This window comes from Salmo trutta, chromosome 20 (assembly GCF_901001165.1).
Source record: "Salmo trutta chromosome 20, fSalTru1.1, whole genome shotgun sequence".
NCBI lineage: Eukaryota > Metazoa > Chordata > Actinopteri > Salmoniformes > Salmonidae > Salmo > Salmo trutta.
Window position 1 is genome coordinate 14694475 of NC_042976.1, and position 27291 is coordinate 14721765.

Genomic DNA, 27291 nt, shown 5'->3' on the forward strand with positions numbered 1-27291 from the left:
GAGCAGCTACTTCTGGTAAGACGAGGGGCAGGGGTGTGTGTCTACTTGTCAATAACAGCTGGTGCGCGATGTCTAATATTAAAGAAGTCTCAAGGTATTTCTCGCCTGAGGTAGAGTACTTTATGATGAGCTGTAGAACACACTATCTACCAAGAGAGTTCCCATCTATATTATTCATAGCCATCTATTTACCACCACAAACCGATGCTGGCACTAAGACTGCGCTCAACTAGCTGTATAAGGGCATAAGCAAACAAGAAAAAAACTCATCCAGAAGCAGCGCTCCTAGTGGCCGGGGACTTTGATGGAGGCAAACTTAAATCCGTTTTACCTAATGTCTACCAGCATGTCACATGTGCAACCAGAGGAAAAAAACAACTCTAGACCACCTTTACTCCCACACACACAGACACATACAAAGCTCTCCCTCACCCTCCATTTGGCAAATCTGACCATAATTATATCCTCCTGATTCCTGCTTACAAGCAAAAACTAAAGCAGGAAGTACCAGTGACTCGCTCAACACGGAAATGGTCTGACACAGATGCTACGCTACAGGACTGTTTTGCTAGTAGACTGGAATATGTTCCAGGATTCATCCAATGGCATTGAGGAGTATACCACCTCAGTCACCAGCTTTATCAATAAGTGCACAATGTCATCCCCACAGTGAAATTACGTACATATCCAAAACCAGAAGCCATGGATTACAGGCAACATCCGCACCGAGCTAAAGGCTAGAGCTGCAGGTTTCAAGGAGTGGGACACTAATCCGGATTCTTTAAAGAAATCCCGCTATGCCCTCAGATGAACCATCAAACAAGCAAAGCGTCAATACAGGATTAAGATTGAATCCTACTACACCGGCACTGACACTCGTCGGATGTGGCAGGGCTTGCAAACTATTACAGACTACAAAGGGAAACCCAGCCGCGAGCCTACCAGATGAGCTAAATGCCTTTTATGCTCACTTCGAGGCAAGCAACACTGAAGCAAGCATGAGAGCACAAGCTGTTCCAGACGACTGTGTTATAACGCTCTCAGTAGCCGATGTGAGCAAGACCTTTAAACAGGTCAACATTCACAAGGCTGTGGGGCCAGACGGATTACCAGGACGTGTACTCAGAGCATGCACGTACCAACTGACAAATGTCTTCAATTACATTTTCAACCTCTCCTTGCCCGAGTCTGTAATACCTACATGTTCCAAGCAGACCACAATAGTCCCTGTGCCCAAGAAAGCTAAGGTAACCATGTATTGCTTTGAAAGGCTGGTCATGGCTCACATCAACACTATTATCCCGGAAACCCTAGACCCAGTTCTATTCGCATATCGGCCCAACATATCCACAGATGACGCAATCTCAATCGCACTCCACACTACCCTTTCCCACCTGGACAAAAGGAACACCTATGTGAGAAAGCTGTTCATTGACTACAGCTCAGCGTTCAACACCATAGTGCCCACAAAGCTCATCACTAAGCTAAAGACCCTGGGAATAAACACCTCCCTCTGCAACTGGATCCTGGACTACCTGACGGCCCGCTCCCAAGTGGTAAGGGTAGACAACAACACATCTGCCACGCTGATCCTCACTGGGGCCCCTCAGGGGTGCGTGTTCAGTCCTCTCCTGTACTCCCACGGCTACGTGGCCAAGCACGACTCCAACAGCATCATTAAGTTGGCTGACAACACAACAGTGGTAGGCCTGATCACCAACAACGATGAGACAGCCTATAGGGAGAAGGCCAGAGACCTTGCAGTGTGATGCCAGGATAACAACCTCTCCCTTAATGTGAGCAAGACAAAGGAGCTGATCATGGACTACAGGAAAAGGAGGGCTGAACAGGCACCCATTAATATCGGCGGGGCTGTAGTGGAGAGGGTCGAGAGTTTCAAGTTCCTTGGTGTCCACATCAACAAACTATCATGGTCCAAACACACCAAGACAGTTGTGAAGAGGGCACAACAACACATTTTTCCTCTCAGGAGACTGAAAAGATTTGTCATGGGTCCCTAGATCCTCAAAACGTTCTATAGCTGCACCATCGAGAGCATCCTGACCGGTTGCATCACCGCCTGGTATGGCAACTGCTCGGCATCCGACTGTAAGGAGCTACCGAGGGTAGTGAGTACGGCCCAGTACGTCACTGGGGCCAAGCTTCCTGTCATTCAGGACCTATATACTAGGCCGTGTCAGAGGAAGGCCCTAAAAATTGTCAAAGACTCCAGTCACCCAAGTCATAGACTGTTCTCTCTGCTACCGCACAGCAAGCGGTACTGGAGCGCCAAGTCTAGGTCCAAAAGGCTCCTTAACAGCTTTTACCCACAGCCCATAAGAATTAATCAAATGGCCACCCGGACTATCTACACTGACCCCCCCTCCCTCATTTGTTTGTACACTGCTGCTACTCACTGTTTATTATCTATGCATAGTCACTTTACCCCTACCTACATGTACAAATGACCTTGACAAACCTGTACCCACGCACATTGACTCGGTACCGGTACCCCCTGTATATAGCCTCGTTATTGTTATTTTATTGTGTTTTTATTGTGTTACTTTTTCATTTTACTTTGGTTTATGTAGTAAATATTTTAGTATCTCTATTTCTTGAACTGCATTGTTGGTAAGGGGCTTATAAGTAAGCATTTCACGGTATGGTTTACACCTGTTGTATTCGGCGCATGTGACAAATACAATTTTATTTGATTTAATTGTTATGCTTGCTCACGTGTGTGTAAGTCTGAACATCCTCAATTCAGCACAAATATTGCAAAAGAAAAAAACTTGAGACGGCTTCCGTACCCTGCTCAACACAGTTCGGACTTCAGTGACAAACTCCCGCGAGCAGATTTCTAAGTGAAATATTCTTCCACTGTTATTGACACAGGCAGCCAGCAACTGTAACAGGGAGAAAAGCCAGGTTAGTACAGTAGTCAGTTTAGATGATTTATGTAGAAGTTTCACATTACAGCAAGAGAAGTAGCCTAACGCTTTTATTCACTTCCACAATTCCACATTTGATTGAATAACAGAAACATTTATTAACATTAATAAATGTAACACCATTGAAATTATGCATGATTTTATAACAGAGGGAGCTAAAGTTGACTGAGTGAGGAGAGAGATCTAAAAATAGAACTGCTATGTGACCATCTACCCTAATGGTGAGTCAGAGAGAAGGATCACATGGTCTGAGGCTTAGCATCATCACTCTATAACAACTCTAAGCAGCAGAGAGAACAGAACAAAGCAGTAAAAAAACTTATCCAGGGCCATGGATCATCACACTCTGGTTAACTGGCTACCCAGAGCAGGAGAGTTACGAGCTCAGAGCTCTATAACTGCCAAGAGCAGCAGGAGATGGACCACTCTTCCCAAATACTTTATTGCGTCAGACTGGAGGGTGTCACTGAGGCTTATGGCAAAAGTCAGAGAGCTTTTGATCCACCAGCCTCACTGTCTGAACCAAGAAATTCACACTCAGACTTTATACAAGCAAATTGTTTAAACTCTGCTATCCATCCTATAGCAGGATTCATGACTCATTAACTGCGTCTATGATCGCAGTCACTAAACAAGCTCCAGGGCCTGACACCATGCTGAGACTAAAACACCTGACCTTACACTAACCCCGCACCCTATGCAGACTATTTCTCTATTGACATCGGATTATTCATGTATAATAAAGACTGTTACACAGTTAAGCAGTAGGTTTTTCAACGGTCTACCAAATGATATGCAGCTTTTGCTCCAGATGTCTTGAATAACACAATAAATAATAAAGTAAGTTATCAGAACTCACGGTGAGGGCCTGCATGGCAACGTGTGGGACCTTGTGGTTGACTCGCTTCATCACAGACCTCAAGCAGTCCTTGGCTCTGGGAGAAGAATGGCAGGTAGAGACATGGTTATTATGGCTCAAGTAGAAGGTTATTCCTACATGAGTTTTCCAAAATTATATCATCTTCAATATACAGTTACAGTGCCTTCAGAAAGTATTCATACCCCTTTACCTATTCCACACATTGTTGTGTTAAAGCCGCAATTCAAAATTGATAAAATGTGTAATTTTTTTCACCCATCTACACACAATACCCCATAATAGCAAAGTGAAAACAAGTTTAGACATTTTTGCTAATTTATTTTAACTGAAATACAGAAATCTAATTTACATAATGACACTCCAAATTGACCTCAGGTGCATCCAATTTCCTTTGATCGTCCTTGATATGTCACTACAACTTGATTGGAGTACACCTGTGGCCAATTCAATTGTTTGGACATGATTTAGAAAAAAACACAGCTGGTCCCACAGTTGACTGGGCATGTCAAAGCAGAAACTAGACCATGAAGTCCAAGGAAGTGTCTTTAGATCTCAGGGATATAATTGTGATGAGGCATATACAGTTGAAGTCGGAAGTTTACATACACTTAGGTTGGAGTTATTAAAACTCGTTTTTCAACCACTCCACAAATTTCTTGTTAACAAACTATAGTTTTGGCAAGTCGGTTAGGACATCTACTTTGTGCATGACACAAGTCATTTTTCCCAACAATTGCTTACAGACAGATTATTTCACTTATAATTCACTGTATCACAATTCCAGTGGGTTAGAGGTTTACATACACTAAGTTGATGGTGCCTTTAAACAGCTTGAAAAATTCCAGAAAATGTCATGGCTTTAGAAGCTTCTAATAGGCTGATTGACATCATTTGAGTCAATTGGAGGTGTACCTGTGGATGTATTTCAAGGCCTACTTTCAAACTCTGTGCCTCTTTGCTTGACATCATGGGAAAATTAAAAGAAAATCAGCAAAGACCTCAGAAAAAAAATGTATAGACCTCCAACACTCTGGTCCATCCTTGGGAGCAATTTCCAAACGCCTGAAGGTACCACGTTCATCTGTACAAACAATAGCACGCAAGTAAACACCATGGGACCACTTAGCCATCATACCGCTCAGGAAGGAGACGTGTTCTGTCTCCTAGAGATGAACGTACTTTGGTGCGAAAAGTGCAAATCAATCCTAGAACAGCAAAGGACCTTGTGAAGATGCTGGAGGAAACAGGTACAAAAGTATCTACAGTGGGGGAAAAAAGTATTTGATCCCCTGCTGATTTTGTACGTTTGCCCACTGACAAAGAAAGGATCAGTCTATAATTTTAATGGTAGGTTTATTTGAACAGTGAGAGAGACAGAATAACAACAAAAATATCCAGAAAAACGCATATAAAAAATGTTATAAATTGATTTGCATTTTAATGAGGGAAATAAGTATGACCCCCTCTCAATCACAAAGATTTCTGGCTCCCAGGTGTCTTTTATACAGGTAACGAGCTGAGATCAGGAGCACACTCAAAGGGAGTGCTCCTAACCGCAGCTTGTTACCTGTAAAAAAGACCTGTCCACAGAAGCAATCAATCAATCAATCAGATTCCAAACTCTCCACCATGGCCAAGACCAAAGAGCTCTCCAAGGATGTCAGGGACAAGAGTGTAGACCTACACAAGGCTGGAATGGGCTACAAGACCATCGCCAAGCAGCTTGGTGAGAAGGTGAGAAGGTGACAACATTTGGTGCGATTATTCGCAAATGGAAGAAACACAAAAGAACTGTCAATATCCCTCGACCTGGGGCTCCATGCAAGATTTCACCTCGTGGAGTTGCAATGATCATGAGAACGGTGAGGAATCAGCCCAGAACTACACGGGAGGATTTTGTCAATGATCTCAAGGCAGCTGGGACCATAGTCACCAAGAAAATAATTGGTAACACACTACGCCGTGAAGGACTGAAATCCTGCAGCGCCCGCAAGGTCCCCCTGCTCAAGAATACATATACATGACCGTCTGAAGTTTGCCACTGAACATCTGAATGACTCAGAGGACAACTGGTGAAAGTGTTGTGGTCAGATGAGACCAAAATGGAGCTCTTTGACATCAACTCAACTCGCCGTGTTTGGAGGAGGAGGAATGCTGCCTATGACCCCAAGAACACCATCCCCACCGTCAAACATGGAGGTGAAAACATTATGCTTTGGGGGTGTTTTTCTGCTAAGGGGACAGGACAACTTCACCGCATCAAAGGGACGATGGACGGGGCCATGTACCGTCAAATCTTGGGTGAGAACCTCCTTCCCTCAGCCAGGGCATTGAAAATGGGTCGTGGATGGGTATTCCAGCATGACAATGACCCAGAACACACGGCCAAGGCAACAAAGGAGTGGCTCAAGAAGCACATTAAGGTGCTGGAGTGGCCTAGCCAGTCTCCAGACCTTAATCCCATAGAAAATCTGTGGAGGGAGCTGAAGGTTTGAGTTGCCAAACGTCAGCCTCGAAACCTTAATGACTTGGAGAAGATCTGCAAAGAGGAGTGGGACAAAATCTCTCCTGAGATGTGTGCAAACCTGGTGGTCAACTACAAGAAACATCTGACCTCTGTGATTGCCAACAAGGGTTTTGCCACCAAGTACTAAGTCATGTTTTGCAGAGGGTTCAAATACTTATTTCCCTCATTAAAATGCAAATCATTTTAACATTTGACAAGCATTTTTCTGGATTTTTTTTTTGTTATTCTGTCTCTCACTATTCAAATAAACGTACTATTAAAATTATAGACTGATCATTTCTTTGTAAGTGGGCAAACGTACAAAATCAGCAGGGGATCAAATACTCCCCCCCCCCACTGTATATACACAGTAAAACGAGTCCTATATCGACATAACCTGAAAGGCCGCTCAGCAAGGAAGAAGCCACTGCTCCAAAACCGCTATAAAAAAGCCATAAAAAAGCCAGACAACGGTTTGCAACTGCACATGGGGACAAAGATCGTACTTTTTGTAGAAATGTCCTCTGGTCTGATGAAGCAAAAAGAGAACTGTTAGCCATAATGACCATCGTAATGTTTGGAGGAAAAAGGGGGAGGCTTACAAGCCGAAGAACATCATCCCAACCTTGAAGCACGGGGGTGGCAGCATCATGTTGTGGGGGTGCTTTGCTGCAGGAGGGACTTTATGGGAAATTATGTGGATATATTGAAGCAACATCTCCAGAAATCACTCAGGAAGTTAAAGCTTGGTCACAAATGGGTCACAAATGGGTCTTCCAAATGGACAATGACCCCAAGCATACTTCCAAAGTTGTGGAAAAATGGCATAAGTACAACAAAGTCAAGGTATTGGAGTGGCCATCAAAGCCCTGACCTCAATGTTATAGAAAATATGTGGGCAGAACTGAAAAAGTGTGTGCGAGCAAGGAGGCCTACAAACCAGACTCAGTTACACCAGACTCAGTTACACTCCTCTGTCAGGAGGAATGGGCCAAAATTCACCTAACTTACTGTGGGAAGCAAAACATTTGACCCAAGTTAAACAATTTAAAGGCAATGCTACCAAATACTAATTGAGTGTATGTAAACGTTTGACCCACTGGGAATGTGATTAAAGAAATAAAAGCTGAAATAATTCTCTCTACTAGTCTTCTGACATTTCACATTCTTAAAATAAAGTGGTGACTGGCCTAAGACAGGGAATATTTACTAGGATTAAATGTCAAGAATTGTGAAAAACTGAGTTTCAATGTATTTGGCTAAGGTGTATGTAAACTTCCTACTTCAACTGTATCTGGGGAAGGGTTTAAAACAATTTCTAGATTGTTGAAACTTTCCAAGAAAACAGTGGTCTCCATCATTGGGAAATGGAAAAAAATATGGAATTACCAAAACTCTGCCTAGACCCAGCCGTCCGACCAAACTGAGCAACCGGGCAAGAAGGACCTTGGTCAGGGAGTTGACCAAGAACCCAATTACTATTCTGACAGAGCTACAGAGTTCCTTGGCTGAGATGGCAGAACCTGCCAGAAGGACAACAGACTCTACAACACTTCACCAATCTGGGATTTATGGGAGAGTGGTCAGACGGACGCCACTCCTGAGTAAAAAGGCACATGAAAGACTGAGATCCAAAGGCGAAAGATGATGTGGTCTGATGAGACAAAAACCTATTTGGCCTGAATGCAAAGCGCCATGTCTGAAAAGAAATCGAGCCCAGCTCATCACATGCCTAACGCCATCCCTACTGTGAAGCATGGTGGTGGCAGCATCACGCTATGGGGATGCTTTTCTGCAGGTAGGGACTGGGGTAGTGGTAAGGATAGAGGGAACAATGAATGGAGCCAAATACATGGAGCCCCTTTAGACTGGGGGCGAAGATGTACAATCTAACTGGACAATGACCCCAAGCATACAGCCAAAGCAATGCTGGAATGGATTCAGAACAAGAATGTGAAAGTCCTTGAGTGGCCGGCCCAGCCAAAGCCCAGACTTGAATCCCATTGTGGTAAAACTTGAAGATTGCTGTTGACCACCGCACCCCATCTAACTTAAGAGTTTGAGAATGTCTGTAAGAAAGAATGTGAGAAAATCCCAAAATTCAGATGTGCAAAGCTGATACAGACAACCCAAGATGACTCAAAGCTGTAAATACTGCCAAAGGTATTTCTATAAAGTATCAGGGGTGTCAATACTTATGTAAATTAGATCTGTATTTCATTTTTAATACATTTGCAAACATTTCTAAACATGTTTTCACTATGGGGTATTGTGTGTAGATGTTAATTTAAAAAAAATATTTAATCAATTTTGAATTCAGGCTGTTACAACAATTTGGAATAAGTGAAGGGGTGTGAATACTTTCTGAAGACACTATTTACATTTAGTAGACACTTATCCAGAGTGAATTCCAGTGGTGACTGCATACATTATCATACTTTTTCATACAGATACGCATTTCATTTTGAGTCACTGCTATTCAATGCCATAGCTATTAAAAAAAAATCAGAACCAATAACCTCAACTTGAGTCCTGGAGTTAGGTTAGAGCAGTGGCATTATAACTTGTTCAGCAGCAACCCCATTTCTCGTGAACCCACCCCACCAATAATGACAACCTTAAAATCAGTACATTTCGATTTGTACATCAACAAATAACCTTCAATTAATTAAAGTTAATCTCATATCAAGATGAATCAAAGTTAAAGGTTACTTTAAAAAAAAAAAAAAAAAAAAAGGAAACCAAAACAAATGTACTCAATTGTCTTTTCAAATTATCTTTCTCAAATGTTTGTATATTGTCCCATACAATAACCTGTACTGTTCAGTTTTGGTTAAAAAAAAAAAAACATTTTAGAAACAATGGTGATATTTTAGAAATAGGAAGTCGCACTTCAACTTACCCATTGGGCGTCTGTCCAACTCTGTCACAGATATCCATAATCAGGGCCCAGTCCTCCACTGTATTGGTTTCATTGGTGGCTTTCTCTGAAAATGTGGTACACCGAGATACATGTGGTTAGTTGGGAAAAGAGAATCTGTGGTTGACATGTAGTGTGTTGGGCCAACATTAACTCAATATTATACCTCTAGTTCTCAATGCTTCAGTTCACCACTATATTTGTATAGGATTGACAGTTAATACATAATTCTGGAAGTTTTATGACTAGACTAGGAATAAAGTCAATTATTCCATATCTGATTTGTGATACAAGATGGCACAGTCACCGTGTTTCTAGCGCCTAGCCAACTTTGTAGTATTTTATTTTTTATTTGCTCAGAACATATGTATTATTACTTAGTCACTCAATAGAAATTCGACATCCCGGACCTGGCTTAATTGCTTTCTTTTCACTTTTTGAATTATGTGATTGGTAGGTATTTTTTATTACTGCACTTTTTGTTGGGAGCTAGAAACAAGCATGTCGCTGCACCTGCAAATCTGTGTATGCGACCAATAGACTTTATTTTATTTGTGATAAAGCCATTACACATGGCTAACTATATATTTCTGTACAGAGTGAAATTCGTATTATTGTAGCTACAAGGACACTAGGAGATACGACAGCATCTGTTCCAAAGATGATGGCTAAACTGCTCACCCTAGAGGGGATTAGCTAGCTACAGTGCATTCGGAAAGTATTTAGACCCATTGACTTGATCAACATTTCGTTTTACACTACAGCCTTATTCTAAAATGTATGAAATGTTTTACCCCCATCAATCTACACACAATACCCCATAATGACAAATCAAAAACAAGTTCAGATTTTTTAACAAATTGTAAAAATAATTTGCTGAAAACGCTTTACCAAAAGTATTCATACAATTTACTCAGTACTTTGTTTTAGCACCTTTGGCAGCGATTACAGCCTCAAGTCTTCTTGGGTATGATGCTACAGGCTTGGCACACCTGTATTTGGGGAGTTTCTCCCATTCTTCTCTGCAGATGCTCTCAAGCTTCTGTCAGGTTGGATGGGGAGCGTCGCTGCACAGCTATTTTCAGGTCTACCCAGATATCGAGTTCAAGTCCGGGCTCTGGCTCGGCCACTCAAGGACATTCAGAAACTTTTCCTGAAGCCATTCCTGCATCGTCTTGGCTGTGTGCTTAGGGTCGTTGTCCTGTTGGAAGGTGAACTTTTGCTCCAGTCTGAGGTCCTGGAGCCGTTTTTCATCAAGGATCTCTCTGTACTTGGCTCCATTCATCTTCCACTCGAACCTGACTAGTCTTCCAGACCCTGCCTCTGAAATCATCCCCACAGCATGATGCTGCCACCACCATGCTTCACCATAGGGATGGTGCCAGGTTTCCTCCAGACGTGACACTTGACATTCAGGCCAAAATAGTTAAATGTTGGTTTCATCAGACCAGAGAATCTCGTTTCTCAGGGTCTGAGTCTTTAGGTGCCTTTTGGCAAACTCCAAGCAGGCTGTCAAGTGCCCATTACTGAGGAGTAGCTTCCGTCTGGCTAATCTACCATAAAGGCCTAATTGGTGGAGTGCTGCAGAGATGGTTGCCCTTCTGGAAGGTTCTCCCATCTCCAGAGGAATTCTAGAGCTCTGTCAGAGTGACCATGGGGTTCTTGGTGACCTCCTTGACCAAGGCCCTTCGCCACCGCTTGCTAAGTTTGGCCGGGCGGCCAGCTCTAGGAAGAGTCTTGGTGGTTCAAAACTTTTTCTATTTAAGAATGGCCACTGTGTTCTTGGGGACCTTCAGTGCTGCAGACATTTTTTGGTACCCTTCTCCAGATCTGTGCCTCAACACAATCCTGTCTCGGAGCTCTACGGGTAATTCCTTCGACCTTATGGCTTAGTTTCTGCTCTGACATTCACTGTCAACTGTGGGACCTTACATAGACAGGTGTGTGCTTTTCCAAACCATGTCCAATCAATTGAAATTTACCACAGGTCGACTCCAATCAAATTGCAGAAAAACATCAAGAATGATCAATTGAAACAGGATGCACCTGAGCTCAATTTCGATTATCATAGAAAAGGGTCTGAATACTTATGTAAATACGTTTTTTTGGGGGGGGGGGCAAAAAATGTTTTTACAACTATTTTCGCTTTGTCATTATGGGGTACTGTGTGTATATTGACGATAACATTTTTAAATAAATTTTAGACTAAGGCTGTAACGTAACAAAATGTGGAAACAGTCAAGGGGTCTGAATACTTTCCGAATGTACTGTATAGTATATGCATACAACGTCTGCATACAAGATCCTCCTTCCCTTTCAGTAAACCTAAAACTAACCCAACTCATGAATGCATCAAGCTAAATTAACTAACTAGCTGGATAATGTTGTTATGGTTGAATGTGTGAGCTTGTTGCAGTTTAGTCAGTCTTGTTATTGAAAATCGTTCATTACGATATAGCGATGACACAACAACTAGCTACTAGTAGCTAGCTAACATAGCTAGCACAAAGTCTGACCGATGACTGTCTGCTACAAGCTAGTTACCGAGTTTACCAAACCGCATAACTAGCTAGCTATGTGGATAATCTCACATTTGATCAGAACGTCAAAGTAGCTAGCTACAGACACGTAGCCTGGCTAACGTTAGCTTGCTAGTTGTTATTGTTAGCTCGCGGGCGAGAGGTTTCGGTATGTACGAAGCTACGGTAGTTACGCTAGGTCACTCCTAACCAAAATGCCAAATGAAGCGCTCAACTTACCAACATCTTGATCGAATGGATTCTGCGCAAATAAAGGCATGTCTACTTCTCTAAATAAACCGACGTTGTTGAGATAGAAAATGTAGCTAGAATATTTATTTCAACATTAAAAAAAATCCCTTGCTCATCCATCAAACCCTGTACACTTTCACCAGTTGCTCTTCCGTACACTTAGGTGGCTGCGAAAATGCCTGAACACATTTGTGAGCATTACATGGAAAATAAATAGAACTGAAATTATATCGACACTTATTGATTGATATATATTTTAAGATCACTAATGAGCGTACATTTAACATTGCTGTATTTCTGCATTCAAATGTATCATGTACAGGCAGATAAAAAGACACATTTTATGACCCAATTAAAAATCCTGGTGTACACTGCCACCCCTAGGTAGGAAGAAGTACGTATGATAATATCCCAATGTTCATTTTATTTTATTATAAGGCTTTAATAAAAATGTAATGGTTAGAAAAGCATGACGTATATTGCCACTCACAAAAAGTCATGCAGCAACAGCAGTAAATCTGTCTAACTGGCCACACCGATCGATATTCATCATTTGTTGTAATTAGAATTATAGGCTTTGCACACAATATTTTGTTTGCGCCAAAACAAGCACTAAACTAAACTGTTCACGGTGACGTCAAACGCTGCCGAAACAGTCCCATAAAATACCGCGCAGGCCCAGTTTACGCCTTTCATTTCCTGATTTGGTGGACCGATTCCTTTGCATTGGGATTACCGTTCAACTAGCAGCAGGATATTATCACATCTAGTTATACAAATATTTGATATTATGCTGACAGCACGCTGATTTGGGGGGCGGGCGGGGGAGGGGGGGGGGGGGTGTAAGAGTCCCACTGCAAAGACATGTTATATTTTGGGAATATTGATACTTTTTTGGAACTCTAGTGCATTTCAACTGTTTTGCATAGCATTGCAACTACATTTGAATAAATAAAAGGATCATTTGGCGTATTTTATTTTTAATAATGTATTACTTATGCCAGCATTTATTTTGAAAGTGTACACAAAATACTGGTATGTTGAAAGCTATTGTATAGGTAGGCTATATTTAAAGAAATACACTTTTAATAAAATGCAAATATATGTTATTGGAATTACTCAATATAGTCTGTAAAACTTAAATAGGTATCTTGTGCTCGGCAACGGGTTTAATACAGAGTGCTTGTAGACTCCTTACTCCACCCGCTCCATTCACTGGAATACACGGTATATGGGATACTTATTGGCTTGTAGAGAGAGCTTTTCTACCTGTCTCAGCTGAAGTTGGGTGGGAAATACTCAGTAGGGCTCTACTAACCAAAAATGGTTTGTTTTGGAGGGGGACTGTGTCGTACATACCTAGCAGCACTTCGTTATCTACCCCTTCCATAGCCCCCAATGCACTGTAACAGACTGTACATGGGATACATATTGGCTTGCAGAGAACTTTTCCACCTGTCTCAGTGTGGTGTGAAATACTGAAATATGGTTAGTTTTGGAGGGGGACGGTGTCGTACATATCCAGAAACACAGCTTTAAATGACCCAGCAGTATCCACGGTCCTGAAAACAATACACCAAAAAAGAAAAGAAACACAATAGCGACCTTTTAAATCAAAATAATAAATGTAATGAATATTAACCAGGCTAGGACACAGTATAATCACACTTTCTGAACAGCAATGGAGAAAATGATTTACAAGTCTTATCTATGAAGTTTTGCCGTATTGAGTAGTGTTTCCCATCCCTGGTCCTCCAGTACCCCCAACAGTACACATTTTTACTGTAACCTGGACAAGCACACCTGCTTCAACTTGTCAACTAATCATCATGCCCTCAGTGAGTTGAATGAGGTGTGCTTTTCCAGGCTTACAATGAAAATGTGTATTGTTGGGGGTACTTGAGGACCAGGGTTTGGAAACACTGGTATAGAGTAAAGGCCTGTTACCTAGTTTAAAAGGATAATAACATAGACAAGATTATTTATAAGCAATATTGTCATGATTATCTTTCAAGGTCAGCAAAGGCATTTTCACGCATTCCATTGTGTCAATGCGTATTCACATTGCCCTTTAATAAGACCACTTTAGAGAATAAGCACACCTAAACACCACAACTACTGCCGTTTTCTAAAATTGGGGCACCGATGAGAAAATGAATAGTTAAGTGTCACATCCATGCAGTACCAGATACTGTAATGCCAGGTATTTCTTTTTTTTACATTTATATTTACATTTTTAGTCATTTAGCAGACGCTCTTATCCAGAGCGACTTACAGTAGTGAATGCATACATTTCATTTCATTTCATGCATATTTTTATTTATTTTTTGTACTGCCCCCCCGTACTGAAGGGGAAGTAGTGTATCCTTTAGTGTATCCTTTAATTCTCTTTCATACTGGTTGAGGGGATATGACACCCCTCCCCTTTTACAGGTAGGTCTATCAAATTAGAGATTTCTTTTGGAAATTCTACCCAGCAATTGAAAGGGAGGTTGGAAGGAGCACAAGGGAAGGAGCACAAGTTAAAACAACATTTTTTTTTATAAAGTATAAAACAGGTGAAAAGTGTATTTCAGACTCATATTGTGCTTGCTTCTATATGCATTTTTTGGCACATGTCAAGGCTGGCCTTGAGTTGATTTAAATCTGTAAAGATGCACCCATTACCATCGCCATTAAATTAATCTGGGTTGTTAACATGTATTCCATTCCATCATTGTTTACATTTTGTCTTTGTCTACATTTTGTATTTTATTTCACACTGGAAGCAAACCAGGTAAGCAACATAAGAGTGTTAAAGTTAAAGTTTCCCATACACTTTAGCTGAGACAGGTAAAAGATTTCTCTCTAAAAGCCAATATGTATACCATGTACAGTCTATTACAGTGCATTGCATTGGGGGCTATGGAAGGGGTAGATAATGAAGTGCTGCTGGTAAGTATGACACAGTCCCCCTCCAAAACTAAGCATATTTGGTTAGTAGAGACCCTACAGAGTATTTCCCACCCCACTTTTCAACTAGCTGAGACAGATAGACCATTTTTCTCTCTACAGCCCAATATTAGCAACATACCAGTGTCAATATTGTATTTTTTTCATTATTGGTCTTAAAAAAAAATGTAAACCCTATTTCTTCTTTAATTATTGCATTTTCTTGTTGTCACAATAAACGTGGCTATTTATTAAAATTCTATATAATTTGAATGAGTTATCCACATTGCAATGTTTTGAAATGCAGGCTTTTATTTAGAAGGTTTCCTCATTACCATATGAAAGTGACGTCACAGTTTGTGCTGCTTGTAGAATACTAGTACCATCTGGCACACTTATCCGGCAGCGCCAAGTGGGGTTCAGTCATGTCGGCACCTGCTATGGGGACCACGAAGACAGCTCACAGTGATGTGGCCCCGAAGAAAAAGAGGGGACCGGGTGCCCTGGCTACGGCGTATCTGGTTATATATAACGTGGTTATGACAGCTGGGTATGTACACAATTCTGATACACTTCTTGTTGTAGGCTACTTGACGACAATTGGGTGCAAGGGTGCATGAAATGCAAGAGTGAATGGCTTGGGAAGAAGACACGCGCCTGCTACGAGACTCGATCCCGAACTGTTTTTATGGATATTTTGCACAATAATGCCTGGTTTCATTGTGCTGCCTTCAGCTACACTGTAGCAAATCAACTCAGCCACACACAGAACTTCTGTGTTGTTACTTTGTAACCGCCTTCGTCGGGAATGTATCCATTGTCTGTGTCTTTGGTTACATTGTTGCCGAGTGCGCGTCTAAAAGACTGCAATTATGTTGCCTAGAGTTAAAAAATAAATACATTTTTGTATTGCTTTGACTAAAATGTGCTGGCAATATCTCTGATTTCACTTAGGTTATTATGACACAAAGTTGTTGTGAAGGAAATCCAATAGGGTGGCGCACAATTGGCCCAGAGTCGTCCGGGTTTGGCCGGGGTAGGCCGTCATTGTAAATAAGAATTTGTTCCTAACTGATTTGCCTAGTTAAATAACATGTACTGTAATCTGGTGAATGGTTTATTTCAAGAAACAATTGGCGCCCACGGTGTCATTATGTAGTTAAAGCTATTGTTCTTTACTGCATGTAGTTTTAATCAAATCATAATTGGTTAGATTAAATACATTATTGTATTGCTTTGACTAAAATGTGCTGTCAATATCTCTGATTTCACTTAGGTTATTATGACACAGAGTTGTTGTGAAAGAAATTGCACAAGTGCAGAATTATGGATGCTCTCCCATCCTGCCCAGTTAGGTGACTTTACACAACCTGGTCTCAGAGCATTTTGTATTATTCAGTATGTAAATGCAAGACACAGCATTTGGTATGATATGTTACATTTCCTATGGTATGTTACGAATTACAATTCGTATTATATGTTATGAATTTGAAAAATGTACCATATGTTACCGATTTGCAAAATGTATGAGAAGTTACAAATTCTAGCTAGGTGGCTAACGTTAGCTAGCTCGCTAATGTTAGCTAGGCTAGGGGTTAAGTTAGGTTAAAGTTAGGGTTAAGTGAAGGGTTAGCTAAGTAGTTGTAAAGTAGCTAAAAAGTAGTTGAAAAGATGCTATAGTTGACGTTCGTTATACTCCCATTCATCTACCCCTACCAACCACCCTCCTTTCGTTTTTGCCTTAAATAACCATTATCTTATGTAACTATACCAAACTCCATAATAAATGGAGTGTCATGAATTTACTTACAGAGTAATATGAAATGCCCCCCCCCCCCCACCTGGGTGGACTATCCTGGCTAAATGACCTAAATGAAAATGTGTGTGTTCTTCCAGGTGGCTGGTCATAGCCGTGGGCCTGGTGCGGGCCTACTTGGCCAGAGGCAGCTACCACGGCCTGTACTACTCTATAGAGAAACCACTGAAGTTTTTCCAGACCGGAGCTCTTCTGGAGGTGAGTGGCTGTAGGCCAAGGGTGTAATCATTATGCCGATTCTGTTGCAAAATGTTTTACTCTAAATGAAAAATACAGACGAGAGTTTCTATTGGACAAATTCAAGTAGGTCCCTCCCTGTTTCGTTCCATTTGCTTCCGTTTGGTTCTTAAACAGTAAATGGTTTCTGTAATGAATACCCCCCTGAGTCTCTGTTGTATAGGTCAGACCTGGGTCATGTTCATTAGGTACACTAGCAAAACGTTATGCAACAGAATATAAAAATCTGTTTCGGTAGTGCCCCCCCCCTTATTTAAAAACATTAACAAACTTACAACAATGCATTTTTATACTTTGTTGAGGGGAAATATACTTGCTAAGATTGTGATATGTTGTTGTCTCACCTAGCAACCTTAAGATGAATGCACTAGTTTCTCTGGATAAGAGCGCCTGCTAAATGACTAATAAAAACATGTGAATTTCACTACCTTCCAAATGTTTTCTCCCCACTGAATGCAAGCTTTTATTCAGAGAAGGGTAAATAGAACAGACTCATCGCTTTCTGTGGGTGGTGAGTTGGGTATGTCCCCTACTGTACGAATACAACTTAATGGCAGGAATGTTTAGTCTCACAGTGCTGTTACATTTTTAAAAATAGAAACTCCTCCATAGTGACTGGCCTTGGCCTTTCCCCTCTTCCACCTCTGTCCTACTCTACGCAGTACGAATGCCTAGTAGGGTGTTAATGTGATCCTTTTCAGCCAGCCACACTGTAACACAGAGATAAGGGATTAGGCCTAGTGTAACTCCAACTCTGTCTACCGGGTAATTGTCCTCTCATTCATACTAACTCCATTCATTCATAAAAACGCCTTCAAACACTGGCCATTTCCTGTGCTGTGATAAGGTTTAGAGACTAGTGTAGGCTTTTATCTATTCCTTGACTAGTGGAAAGAACTGTATTGGTGCACATATCTATTGTGTTCCAACAACCATCTTATTTACATTTTTAACCATAGTTCATTGAAGAACAATTTGAGAAATGTTTACATACAGTATACCGTAGCTGTATTATAGCAACATTATTATGGCAATTCAGCTTGAGTATTTATCTAGGAAATTATATTATTGCATGTTTAGTATGTTCACTGACCATGTGTTGTGTTTATGTATTAAGTTATTTTCCTTTCCCCTCAGATATTGCACTGTGCAGTAGGTAAGTTCATTCTTCTGCTCCTGTTGAAAGTCCCATACAGGTTCAAGGGTGACCACATAGTGGTATTTCTTTATGACTAAACCAGGCATGTGGACCTATAGGCCTACTACAAGAAGCCATTCCCTCAGCTCAGAGTCTATATAGAAGATGATGGATAGCTAAGCCTGATAACAGCCTGGACCTGCTACGTTGTGGTCGTGGCGTTCCCGGTTCACAGTCCACTACTCATTATCTGGGATTTAAAGCTAAACCTGACCTTTCACATACTGCAGCTGTCTGTCTACACCTGGCCTTGTTCTCTGCTACTCTCTACTGGCCAAACACAGATGTCACACCATAGCATGTACTGTAGAGTTATACAGTTGAATGCTACTGTATTTGAATGAGCTAATAGTGCTACTGTGCATTAGGTTTTGCTACCTATTTATCATTCTTTGTAGCATACTTTTTATTTGTAGTCAACTCTTGATTGGCTAATTGAAATCATATAATTTTCTCCATATCACCGTGCTCTAAAACGTGGTAAAACTGATGTGAGGTGATACATCTTCTCTAACCGTTGTGTTGTCTTCTCCTGCTCCAGGGATCGTGCCATCCTCAGTAGTTTTAACAGGGTTTCAGGTCTTGTCACGAGTCTTCCTCACCTGGGCCGTGACACACAGTGTTCGAGAGGTACGTCTCTTCTCTTTCTCTTATCTCTTCTCTTTCTGTGCATCAGTGTCAATCAGTCAATGACATTTATTTATAAAGTCCTTTTTACGTCAGCAGTTGTCTTCGTCCCAAAGAAAGAGCTTTGCGGGGAAACTAAGGTCTGTGAGCCTGAAATAGTAAACATGCTTGAAACCAACATCGTGAATAACACTGACATGCTTGTGAGCTCTGAAACATTCAAACTTTCTATATGTTTGTGAGCATTTGAATCTAACTTACCAAGACTGAGTTTAGCTTTTTAACTTGTTCTGACTTATGTCTCTGTCTCCATGCCTGTCATGAGATGCAAAGTTACTTTAGAATGCTGTATGTAGTGGGTGCTACAAACTGCACGATTCTGCCATAACCCCCGTCTATCTCCTGCTAGAGCGCTTCCTGTTTCCCACTCTCATGCTTGTCTGGTTCCTGTGTGGTGCCTACAGGTCCAGAATGAAGACAGTGTCCTGCTCTTTGTGTCAGCCTGGACCATCACAGAGATTATCCGTTACTCCTTCTACACTTTCAGTCTGCTCAACCACCTGCCCTACCTCATCAAATGGGCACGGTAAGGCACACATAATGAAATAGAACACAATTATTATATTGAATATATTCTATAATTTTTTGAATGCATTATGTATCCCTAAGGCATAACCCTGGCGCCAGAGAAGAAGGCTGAAGTTTTACGTGTCCCCAACCAATTGTGTTTTTTTGTTCGTTTCTTTGCGTTGTTTGTAACTTATTTTTTACTTGTTACTTTTATTTCTTATTCTTATCTGGGTTTTTTTTAACTGCATTGTTGGTTAGGGGCTCGTAAGAAAGCATTTCACTGTTGTATTCGGCGCATGTGACTAATAACATTTGACTTGACACAGGCACTCACATTTAATCTAATAGGATGTAATAAATACAGTGTAATGATCTGGTTCATTTCAATATGTGGGTCCAAAAACACCCCTCTATTTATTCACTAAAAGTCTAAGGCCATAAAGCAACATTCAGGGTTGAAAGCAGTAAAACAAAAGCAATATTTTAAATGGTAGGGGAAACTTTGCCTTTGACTTTATCCTTGCAGGCTTTCTTATTCTATATGTCCATGGAAGTTATATATAGAATGATGGAACATGGGAGTGTTTGAAACTGTTATGACACTCCACCTCCATAATATTTTTTTGCTCAGTCACAACCATGGCAACAAAGTCTTAACGAGCTCCAGTAGGACCACTGGTGGGGAAGGACCTTCTTTTGTTGCCTGGTAGAAAATGTTGATGAATCTTCTCCCAATGTCAGCCAATGCTCTGGTGCTTTGCTCTTTTCACATTCAATTTGCTTTTCAAAGGCAGATTGAGGTATATGACAGGTAGCGTCACATAGGTGAGAAATTCAACCAAGGGTGCCAAGATTAGCCTCTTAGTGATTTAGAGCAGGTCTCACTCTATTACTATGCCATTATAATGCAAATACTAATGATAATACAATGTTACTACTACAAAACTTTACAAGTTGCTTATCTTCATGAGCTACCCATTTGGTGTGCTAGTTCCTGTCTACCAGTGGTGCCTCCTCTCCCTCTTTCCAGTAGCTAAATGGTGCCAATAAAGGGTTTCTAAAAAATAAAATAAAATCTCTCCAGGTACACATTCTTCCTAGTGCTGTACCCCATGGGAGTAACTGGCGAGCTGCTGACTGTCTATGCAGCCCTGCCCTACGTTCAGAAGACAGGCCTCTACTCTGTCACCCTTCCCAACAAGTACAACTTCTCATTTGACTACCACACCTTCCTCATCCTCACCATGGTCTCCTACATTCCATGTAAGTCTCTCTCCTACCCACCACAATACACCACTGATGTATAGTGCTACTGTAGCTGGGCCGTTCCACGAATAGAGTACATTTTGCATCCCTTTGATATTCTAAGTAGAAATTGTTCACTAATATTGCATTTTAAAAGCCTGTTATATTAAATGAAGTGACCACATGGAAAATTCAATAAATCTGATTTTTCTATATGAAAAAAGACTTGCTAAAGTACCTTTGTCATGTTTTTCCAACTTCTAGGATGATTTTAACCCACTTAACCACAACATTTCTTCCAAGTTTTTACCATCATTGTAAAGCCCTAGTTATATTCTTGCTTTGGCAGTCATTTCTGAAGATTTTTATTGATTTCATCGTGATTCATTTACATGTGTCCCTCATTTTAAGGTCAACCCTGTTACGTGAACTGAACTCTCGTTTTAATATAGTGAAACTATTCCTTTTTAAATATTTTTTTCAAAAGAAACATTGAACATCATAGTGTAAAAGCAGGTGAGCTGGTTGTATTCTTTTTGTCCATTTTATGGTGGAAACCTGAGTGCGTCAAGCATAACATGTCAACCCTGTTACCCATAGATAGGCTAGACATTTTTTAACCTCTACGGGAGCGGTGTCCCTAAACCGAGATGGTTGTTGCTCGATATGCGATAATGTGACCGGAAACCGTTGTATACAACGTCCAACTTTCCGGGACATAGACATGTCTTATATGGGCAGAAAGCTTAAATTCTTGTTAATCTAATTGCAGTGTCCAATTTTACAGTAGCTATTACAGAAAAACAATACCATGCTATTGTTTTGAGGATAGTGCACAACAACAAAACACTTTCACCACATCAACTGGTTTGATTTAATCTCCTCTGAAGGTAAATAATGTACTTATGTTCAGTAATCTTGCTCTGATTTGTCATCCTGAGGGTCCCAGAGATAAAATGTAGCATAGTTTTATTTGATAAAATCCATTTTTATATTCAAAAGTAGGAATTAGGGTCTACAGTTTGACCCCACTTCTGTCTCTGGCTCCACACCCACCCTGCCTGGCCATCTAGATGTGTGAAAGTTGGTGTATTTTCTGTAGGGAAGCTAATGATTCATGTATGACATTCCTGGGAGTGTAAACTTAAATGTTTTATTACCATAGCATTTTTGTATGTTCTCTATAGTTATGTACTTAAATGTATAAATTGGCCAATTCGGCACATTTGGGTAAACTCCTGGCAGACTTGATAAAAAATATTGTGTAATGATGTAATTAGTCACTAGATCAGTCTGAAACTTTGCACACACTGCTGCCATCTTGTGGACAAAATCTAAATTACACCTAGGATCCTAACTCTATATGGCTATTCTCTTGCATTTCAAAATAGAAAACGCATGTTTTTTTTTGTTTGTATTATCTTTTACCAGATGTAATGTGTTATTCTCCTACATTAATTTCACATTTCCACAAACTTCAGTGTTTCCTTTCAAATGGTTGCAAGAATATGCTTCAGGTCCTGAGCTACAGGCAGGCAGTTAGATTTGGGTATGTAATTTTAGGTGAAAATTGGAATAAAAGGGTCTGATCCTTTTATTATTTTTTTTATGGAGTTGAACATATGCTCTTTATGTCAGAATGTTAAAATTAGGTGATTTTTAAAACTTTTTTTTTTACCAAGTTACACTACCCAAAATGCACTCAAATCAAATCAAATCTATTCGTGGAAAGACCTAGCTATGTCTAAGGTGAATCAGCTTCGTGCTGTGAATTGTAATATTCTACCTTGCACTTCATGCTTGCTTACTCTATATCAGGGGTCTCCAACAGCCCACCTATGAGTAGCTCGCCAATCAAATCTGAAAGTACATGCCTTTTTTTCATGTGTTCCATGGCAAACTGTCATAAACATAAAGCTCCTGGCTACTTCCCAATCAAAGCCACATTGACATTATCCCACCCCTGGTTAGCCACTATTGGCTTAGTGTTACGTTTAACTTTATCTGCCAATTTCATTTCCATCAATATTGCCCGTCTGTCTGTTTGGTGCGCGTTTGTCTATCATTCCGTAAATAGCCAGGTAGTGAAAACCGGAGTCTTGTGGGTAGACGGAAAGACGTTCCCAATAAACTTTCTAAATTAAATGTAAACTACAAAGTAGGCTGACAGAACTATATCATGATTCATTGTATTGATATGGGTGGCCATTGTATTGCAAACTCTGCCATTTACATTTTCTGCAACAGTCGTCCTAACAGCAGAAACCTTTTCTGGACTGACACATTCCTCTCTTGATAGATGCTCAATTAATGGGGAATTACACCAAAAAAAATCTACATTTGTTAGTTTTTCCCCCCATACTTCAAAAATGTGATTAAAGCATTGATGTGGACTCGGAACCTTCATTTTCGTTTTTTCTGTATGAATAATTGTTATATTGAGAGTAAAAAAAATCTAATCAAACTGAGAAAACAGAATTCTGGAAAATACAAAGATAATTTGATGGGACCTGTCATGACAAATACTGTTTATTAACCATTTATATTACCAGGTAGAGTATATTGACAGAGAACACATCTCTTCTATACCAAGGACCCAGGAAAGAGTTTCAGGGTAGAGGAGAATAATGTGCCTATTTGAAAGCTATAAAAAATAGAGTAGCAGTCAATGTTTAATTTTTCTTTTTTTAAAGTACCTTTCATGCTGGAAAAGGTTAGACTCCTGCTCTTGATCTTATGGTGACCCATTTTAGCATTCATTGTTTTATGAAACTGCTCATGAATTAATTTTTGGGAAGAGGGAAAAAAGGGTTTTATAATAGCACTGTAAAAATCCCATGTATTATTGTCAACACACTTAAATTGATAGTTCTGAGCATGACTCTATGGTTTCTTGTTGTTGATCTGACTGTGTTTTCCTTCCAGTGTTTCCTCAGCTCTACTTCCACATGATGCGTCAGAGGAAGAAAGTCTTGTGCCACGTGGAGGAGTACAAAACAGAGTAAACAAACACAATGACACACAGCAGCTTGATCACGTCATGCCACGGGCAGGAATGGAAAAAGACGAGAACCTTTTAAATTGGTCAAGCATTTTAGTTTTTTTAATGTCTGCTTGTTGAAATATCATAGAAAGCCATCTCTTTTTCAGATCAAGAAATGGGGAATTGGGACGATTTGATCTTACAATGGTTCTTGGTAATCACTTGGGTCAGTTTTGGGCTGTTGCCTGGTTAATCAGATGCTCAAGTCATTTACAATATACAACCTGCTTTTTGTTTTCTTTGAGCCTTATGGTCCCTGGTCAAAAGTTGGACACTATATTGGGAATAAAGTGTAATTTGGGACACAGCAATGCTTTGTGCTCAAATGAATAGTTGTTATTTTTGTTAAGATAGAAGGTTCCATATTATTCTGACTCTCAACCGAGCACAATGCCTGTTAAATGATTTGAGTCACTTATTTCTGAGACCTACTTTTATTTTATTTTTTATTTTAATCTGCAGAACTTCTGATCACATTCCCTGTTTTGATGTAATAAAACACTTTTCTTTTATTCTGTGCTTACATAGTTTTCTTTTCAAATACTCAAGTACTAACTGAATGTTTATTGTAAAAAGATAGCTTCTTGCTTTTATGTTTAGGATTTTTTTGGTGTTGAGTATTTGGACCATTTGGGTTTCTTTAGATGAATATATTTTATGTTGATTGTGGGTTGGTTATTGATTTGTAGGGGTAGGCCTCTATGACCTAGAGTGGATATTACGTTGATAGGTGGACCAGTTGTAAATGTACTTGTGCTTTCTTGTATATTTTCAGAAGAAACTCAATTATTTGTTTTAAGCTTTAAAACTAAAGGTTGTGTCGTTGGACCAAGACACTGGTGGACATTACTTTGAAAACATATGGAAGAGCTAACCACCCACGAGCCATTTCGGACTATTTATTCATTTTTTATTAATTAAAGGTTTGTGTTGAACTATGGTAGGGTGCCAGGACATGAACTGATCGACAGGAAGCTTGTGTAGACACGGGAGCCAATTGAATTACAGAGCTTGTAGTCATGCATTTCCAATGAGTTAAATCTAACAACAAACAGAGAGAGCTGGTAGTCAGTCAGGAGTTTGTGTGTGTGGTTCAGAGTTTCTTTCCATCTCCCTGGCTTAGAAGTTAACCAAGAAATTATTTTGCATATGAGTACATTGTAAAAACCTGAAAGGTATTCATTTGGATGTGAACAGTAACTGCACTGCACGAGCAGTGACTGCTCAAAGAACCAGATTTTCGTTTCAGCTACTAAATTGTTGCAGAACCATTTTTAAGTCGACAAAATGTAGTTTGTCTTTCACAATTGTACTACAACAATTTAGTAGCTGAAATTAAAATCTGGTTCTTTGAGCAGTCAATGCTCATGCAGTGCAGTTACTGTTCACATCCAAATGAATACCTGTTAGCCTACAAAAAAGTGTCCAGGTTGTGTTTGAGTAGTGATCCCTGTCTGTGGGACTGCATCTCTGCATGCAGTTGCAGACATTGATCAGGAGTTACCTCACACTGGTGTTGGCCTGATGTTCTTTGAGCTGTGTATATTTATGATACCCTGAATAATGCTGTGAAAGGCCTACTCTTTGCAAGGCATTGTTCTCATAAATAATGTCTGTTTCCCTCCTTTTCTCCAAATGTCCCATTGTCCTGGTAGTTGTTGAGTTCCTGTGTTTCTGTTCTTTGTTGACCTCATGTAGTCTACACCCCTATGAAGAGTTGAGCTAGCAATGTGAACTGAAGGTGCCTTTAGTACATCAAGAACCACCCAACATTCCAACTAACTTGATTTAACATGCCCCTGGGGTAGAGGAGGACATTTATTAAGCGTGGCCAGAACTGTTGGAAATGCTTGTGAGAGGAATGAGTGCCTCTGCATATCCCTACTTTGGGGTATGTAAATAATGTTATGAATATTATATTAGAATATGTAACGTGCAAAAAATATTGAAGGAAAATTTGAATTTGCAGTGTACAAACCTAACATGATGAACAGGAATTACATTTACTCTTACAGGTGACCAAACATTTTTTGAAAACCACGCCACACCTCCCTGAAAATAACATTTTTTACATTTTAGTAATTTAACAGACGCTCTTATCCAGAGTGACTTACAGTAGTGAATGCATACAATTCATTTCATTATTTTTTTTTTTCCCCTTGTACTGGCCCCCCGTGGGAATCGAACCCACAACCCTGGCATTGCAAACACCATTGCAAACACCATGCTCTACCAACTGAGCCACAATAACCTATGAATTACATTTATAAAAATAAAAAAACAGCTGCTGGGTCAACCCAATTGATGGTTACAAAAAACTGATGGTAAAATTAACCCATGTTTGGGTAATCCAGACAACCAAACATTTTGGGTTATTTTTAATCCAGCATTTTTTTTCGAGTGTAAATTTGCATGTACCAAAGTGATGATACTTTGGTACAATTTACAGTATGGAAAAAGCATGGCACAATGCTATTCCATCCACTGGTTCTACTGAGCTTTTTGATACAAATGCTTTGCATGGGGACCAGCAGACTTTGTATAAGTATGATTAGTTATATAACTATATATTTATAATAAACTCTTAACATGGGAAGTAAAACAGATTTCATGTTTTTTTCCTCTATTTTGAGGATTGTTTTGATGATCCACATCTGTGATCTGATTACTGTACTTGTGTCTGTGTGTGTGTGCGTGTGTGTGTGTGTGTGAGAGAGTGATGAAGCAGTACTGATGTGGAACAAATGCATTTACCACTCACATGATGGCAGTAGTGTTCTATGCCAAAGCTATGTAGGATGTTAGTTGTACCCTTTCCCCCTAGATAAATAACTATATTCAGACACGTTTTGCCAGTGCATGTGTGGATGACTGCTTTAGCAGGGTAACTTTATCCCATAAATCAGATTCCTGTTGTTCTATATTGACCACCACACCCCTTATGTATATCCAAACTGAGGACCGAAACGCATGCAGATGCTGCACACAGGACAGGGTCACTGCATTTCCAGTATGTCCAGGTACATGCAAAGACATCAGTTTCCACGAATGCCTATTGAATACAGGTTTAATCCTCACTGTGATTCCCACAGTAATATAACTGTTCATCGGGAAGCAGCAGAATTAATTACCAAGATGTTGGTAGTTTTTTTTAATGCTTGGGGCTCCCGAGTGGCACAGTGGTCTAAGACAATGCATCTCAGTGCTAGAGGCATCGATACAGACCCTGGTTCGATCCCGGGCTGTATCACAATCGGCCGTGATCGGGAGTGCCATAGGGTGATGCACAATTGGCCCAGTGTCATCTGGGTTAGGGAAGGGTTTGGCCATTTTCATTGTAAATAAGAATTTGTTCTTAACTGACTTTCCTAGTTAAATAAAGGTTACATTTTAAAAAAAAGACAGATAGTAGATCTGTCGGAAAGACACGGGTCACGTCCCTACTCTCTGTGTTTTGTGTTCAGAGCCATTTGTTTCACTCGCCGACAAAGCCAATGATACTGTATGCCATAATGACGGACTCTGATGTTGAAACATGCGATCAAGTTCCTTAACATTGTGTTGTTTCAGTGATGCTATTATGCTTGTTTCCAGAA

At 40.2% G+C, this 27291-nt stretch overlaps 2 protein-coding genes across 2 annotated transcripts in view; one reads left to right on the forward strand and one right to left on the reverse strand.

The window, feature by feature from the left end:
• Positions 1-12203, reverse strand: part of stam2 (signal transducing adaptor molecule (SH3 domain and ITAM motif) 2) — a 31502-nt gene extending 19299 nt beyond the window's left edge. Inside the window, exons 1-4 of the mRNA XM_029702375.1 lie at positions 12017-12203; positions 9240-9324; positions 3811-3886; positions 2811-2906 (exon numbers count right to left, since the gene is read on the reverse strand). Of these exons, the coding sequence (XP_029558235.1) occupies positions 2811-2906; positions 3811-3886; positions 9240-9324; positions 12017-12056 (297 nt within the window). The 5' untranslated portion in view covers positions 12057-12203. The remainder of the gene's footprint in view (positions 1-2810; positions 2907-3810; positions 3887-9239; positions 9325-12016) is intronic.
• Positions 12204-15331: 3128 nt separating this feature from the next.
• hacd2 (3-hydroxyacyl-CoA dehydratase 2) lies at positions 15332-24207 on the forward strand. The gene is made up of 7 exons (XM_029702376.1): positions 15332-15509; positions 16856-16973; positions 18150-18168; positions 18752-18840; positions 19302-19423; positions 20492-20670; positions 23578-24207. The coding sequence occupies exons 1-7, from the start codon at positions 15385-15387 to the stop codon at positions 23655-23657; spliced, it is 732 nt and encodes a 243-aa protein (XP_029558236.1). The 5' UTR covers positions 15332-15384; the 3' UTR covers positions 23658-24207.
• The last annotated feature ends 3084 nt before the right edge of the window (positions 24208-27291 follow it).

What these genes read in the sequence shown, in the direction of transcription:
- hacd2 (XM_029702376.1), top strand. Translation starts at nt 15,385, where the DNA reads ATGTCGGCACCTGCTATGGGGACCACGAAGACAGCTCACAGTGATGTG. An exon ending in AACGTGGTTATGACAGCTGG is followed by an intron (nt 15,510 to 16,855) that starts GTATGTACACAA and finishes GTGTTCTTCCAG; the next exon opens with GTGGCTGGTCATAGCCGTGG. An exon ending in TGACACACAGTGTTCGAGAG is followed by an intron (nt 18,841 to 19,301) that starts GTACGTCTCTTC and finishes TGGTGCCTACAG; the next exon opens with GTCCAGAATGAAGACAGTGT.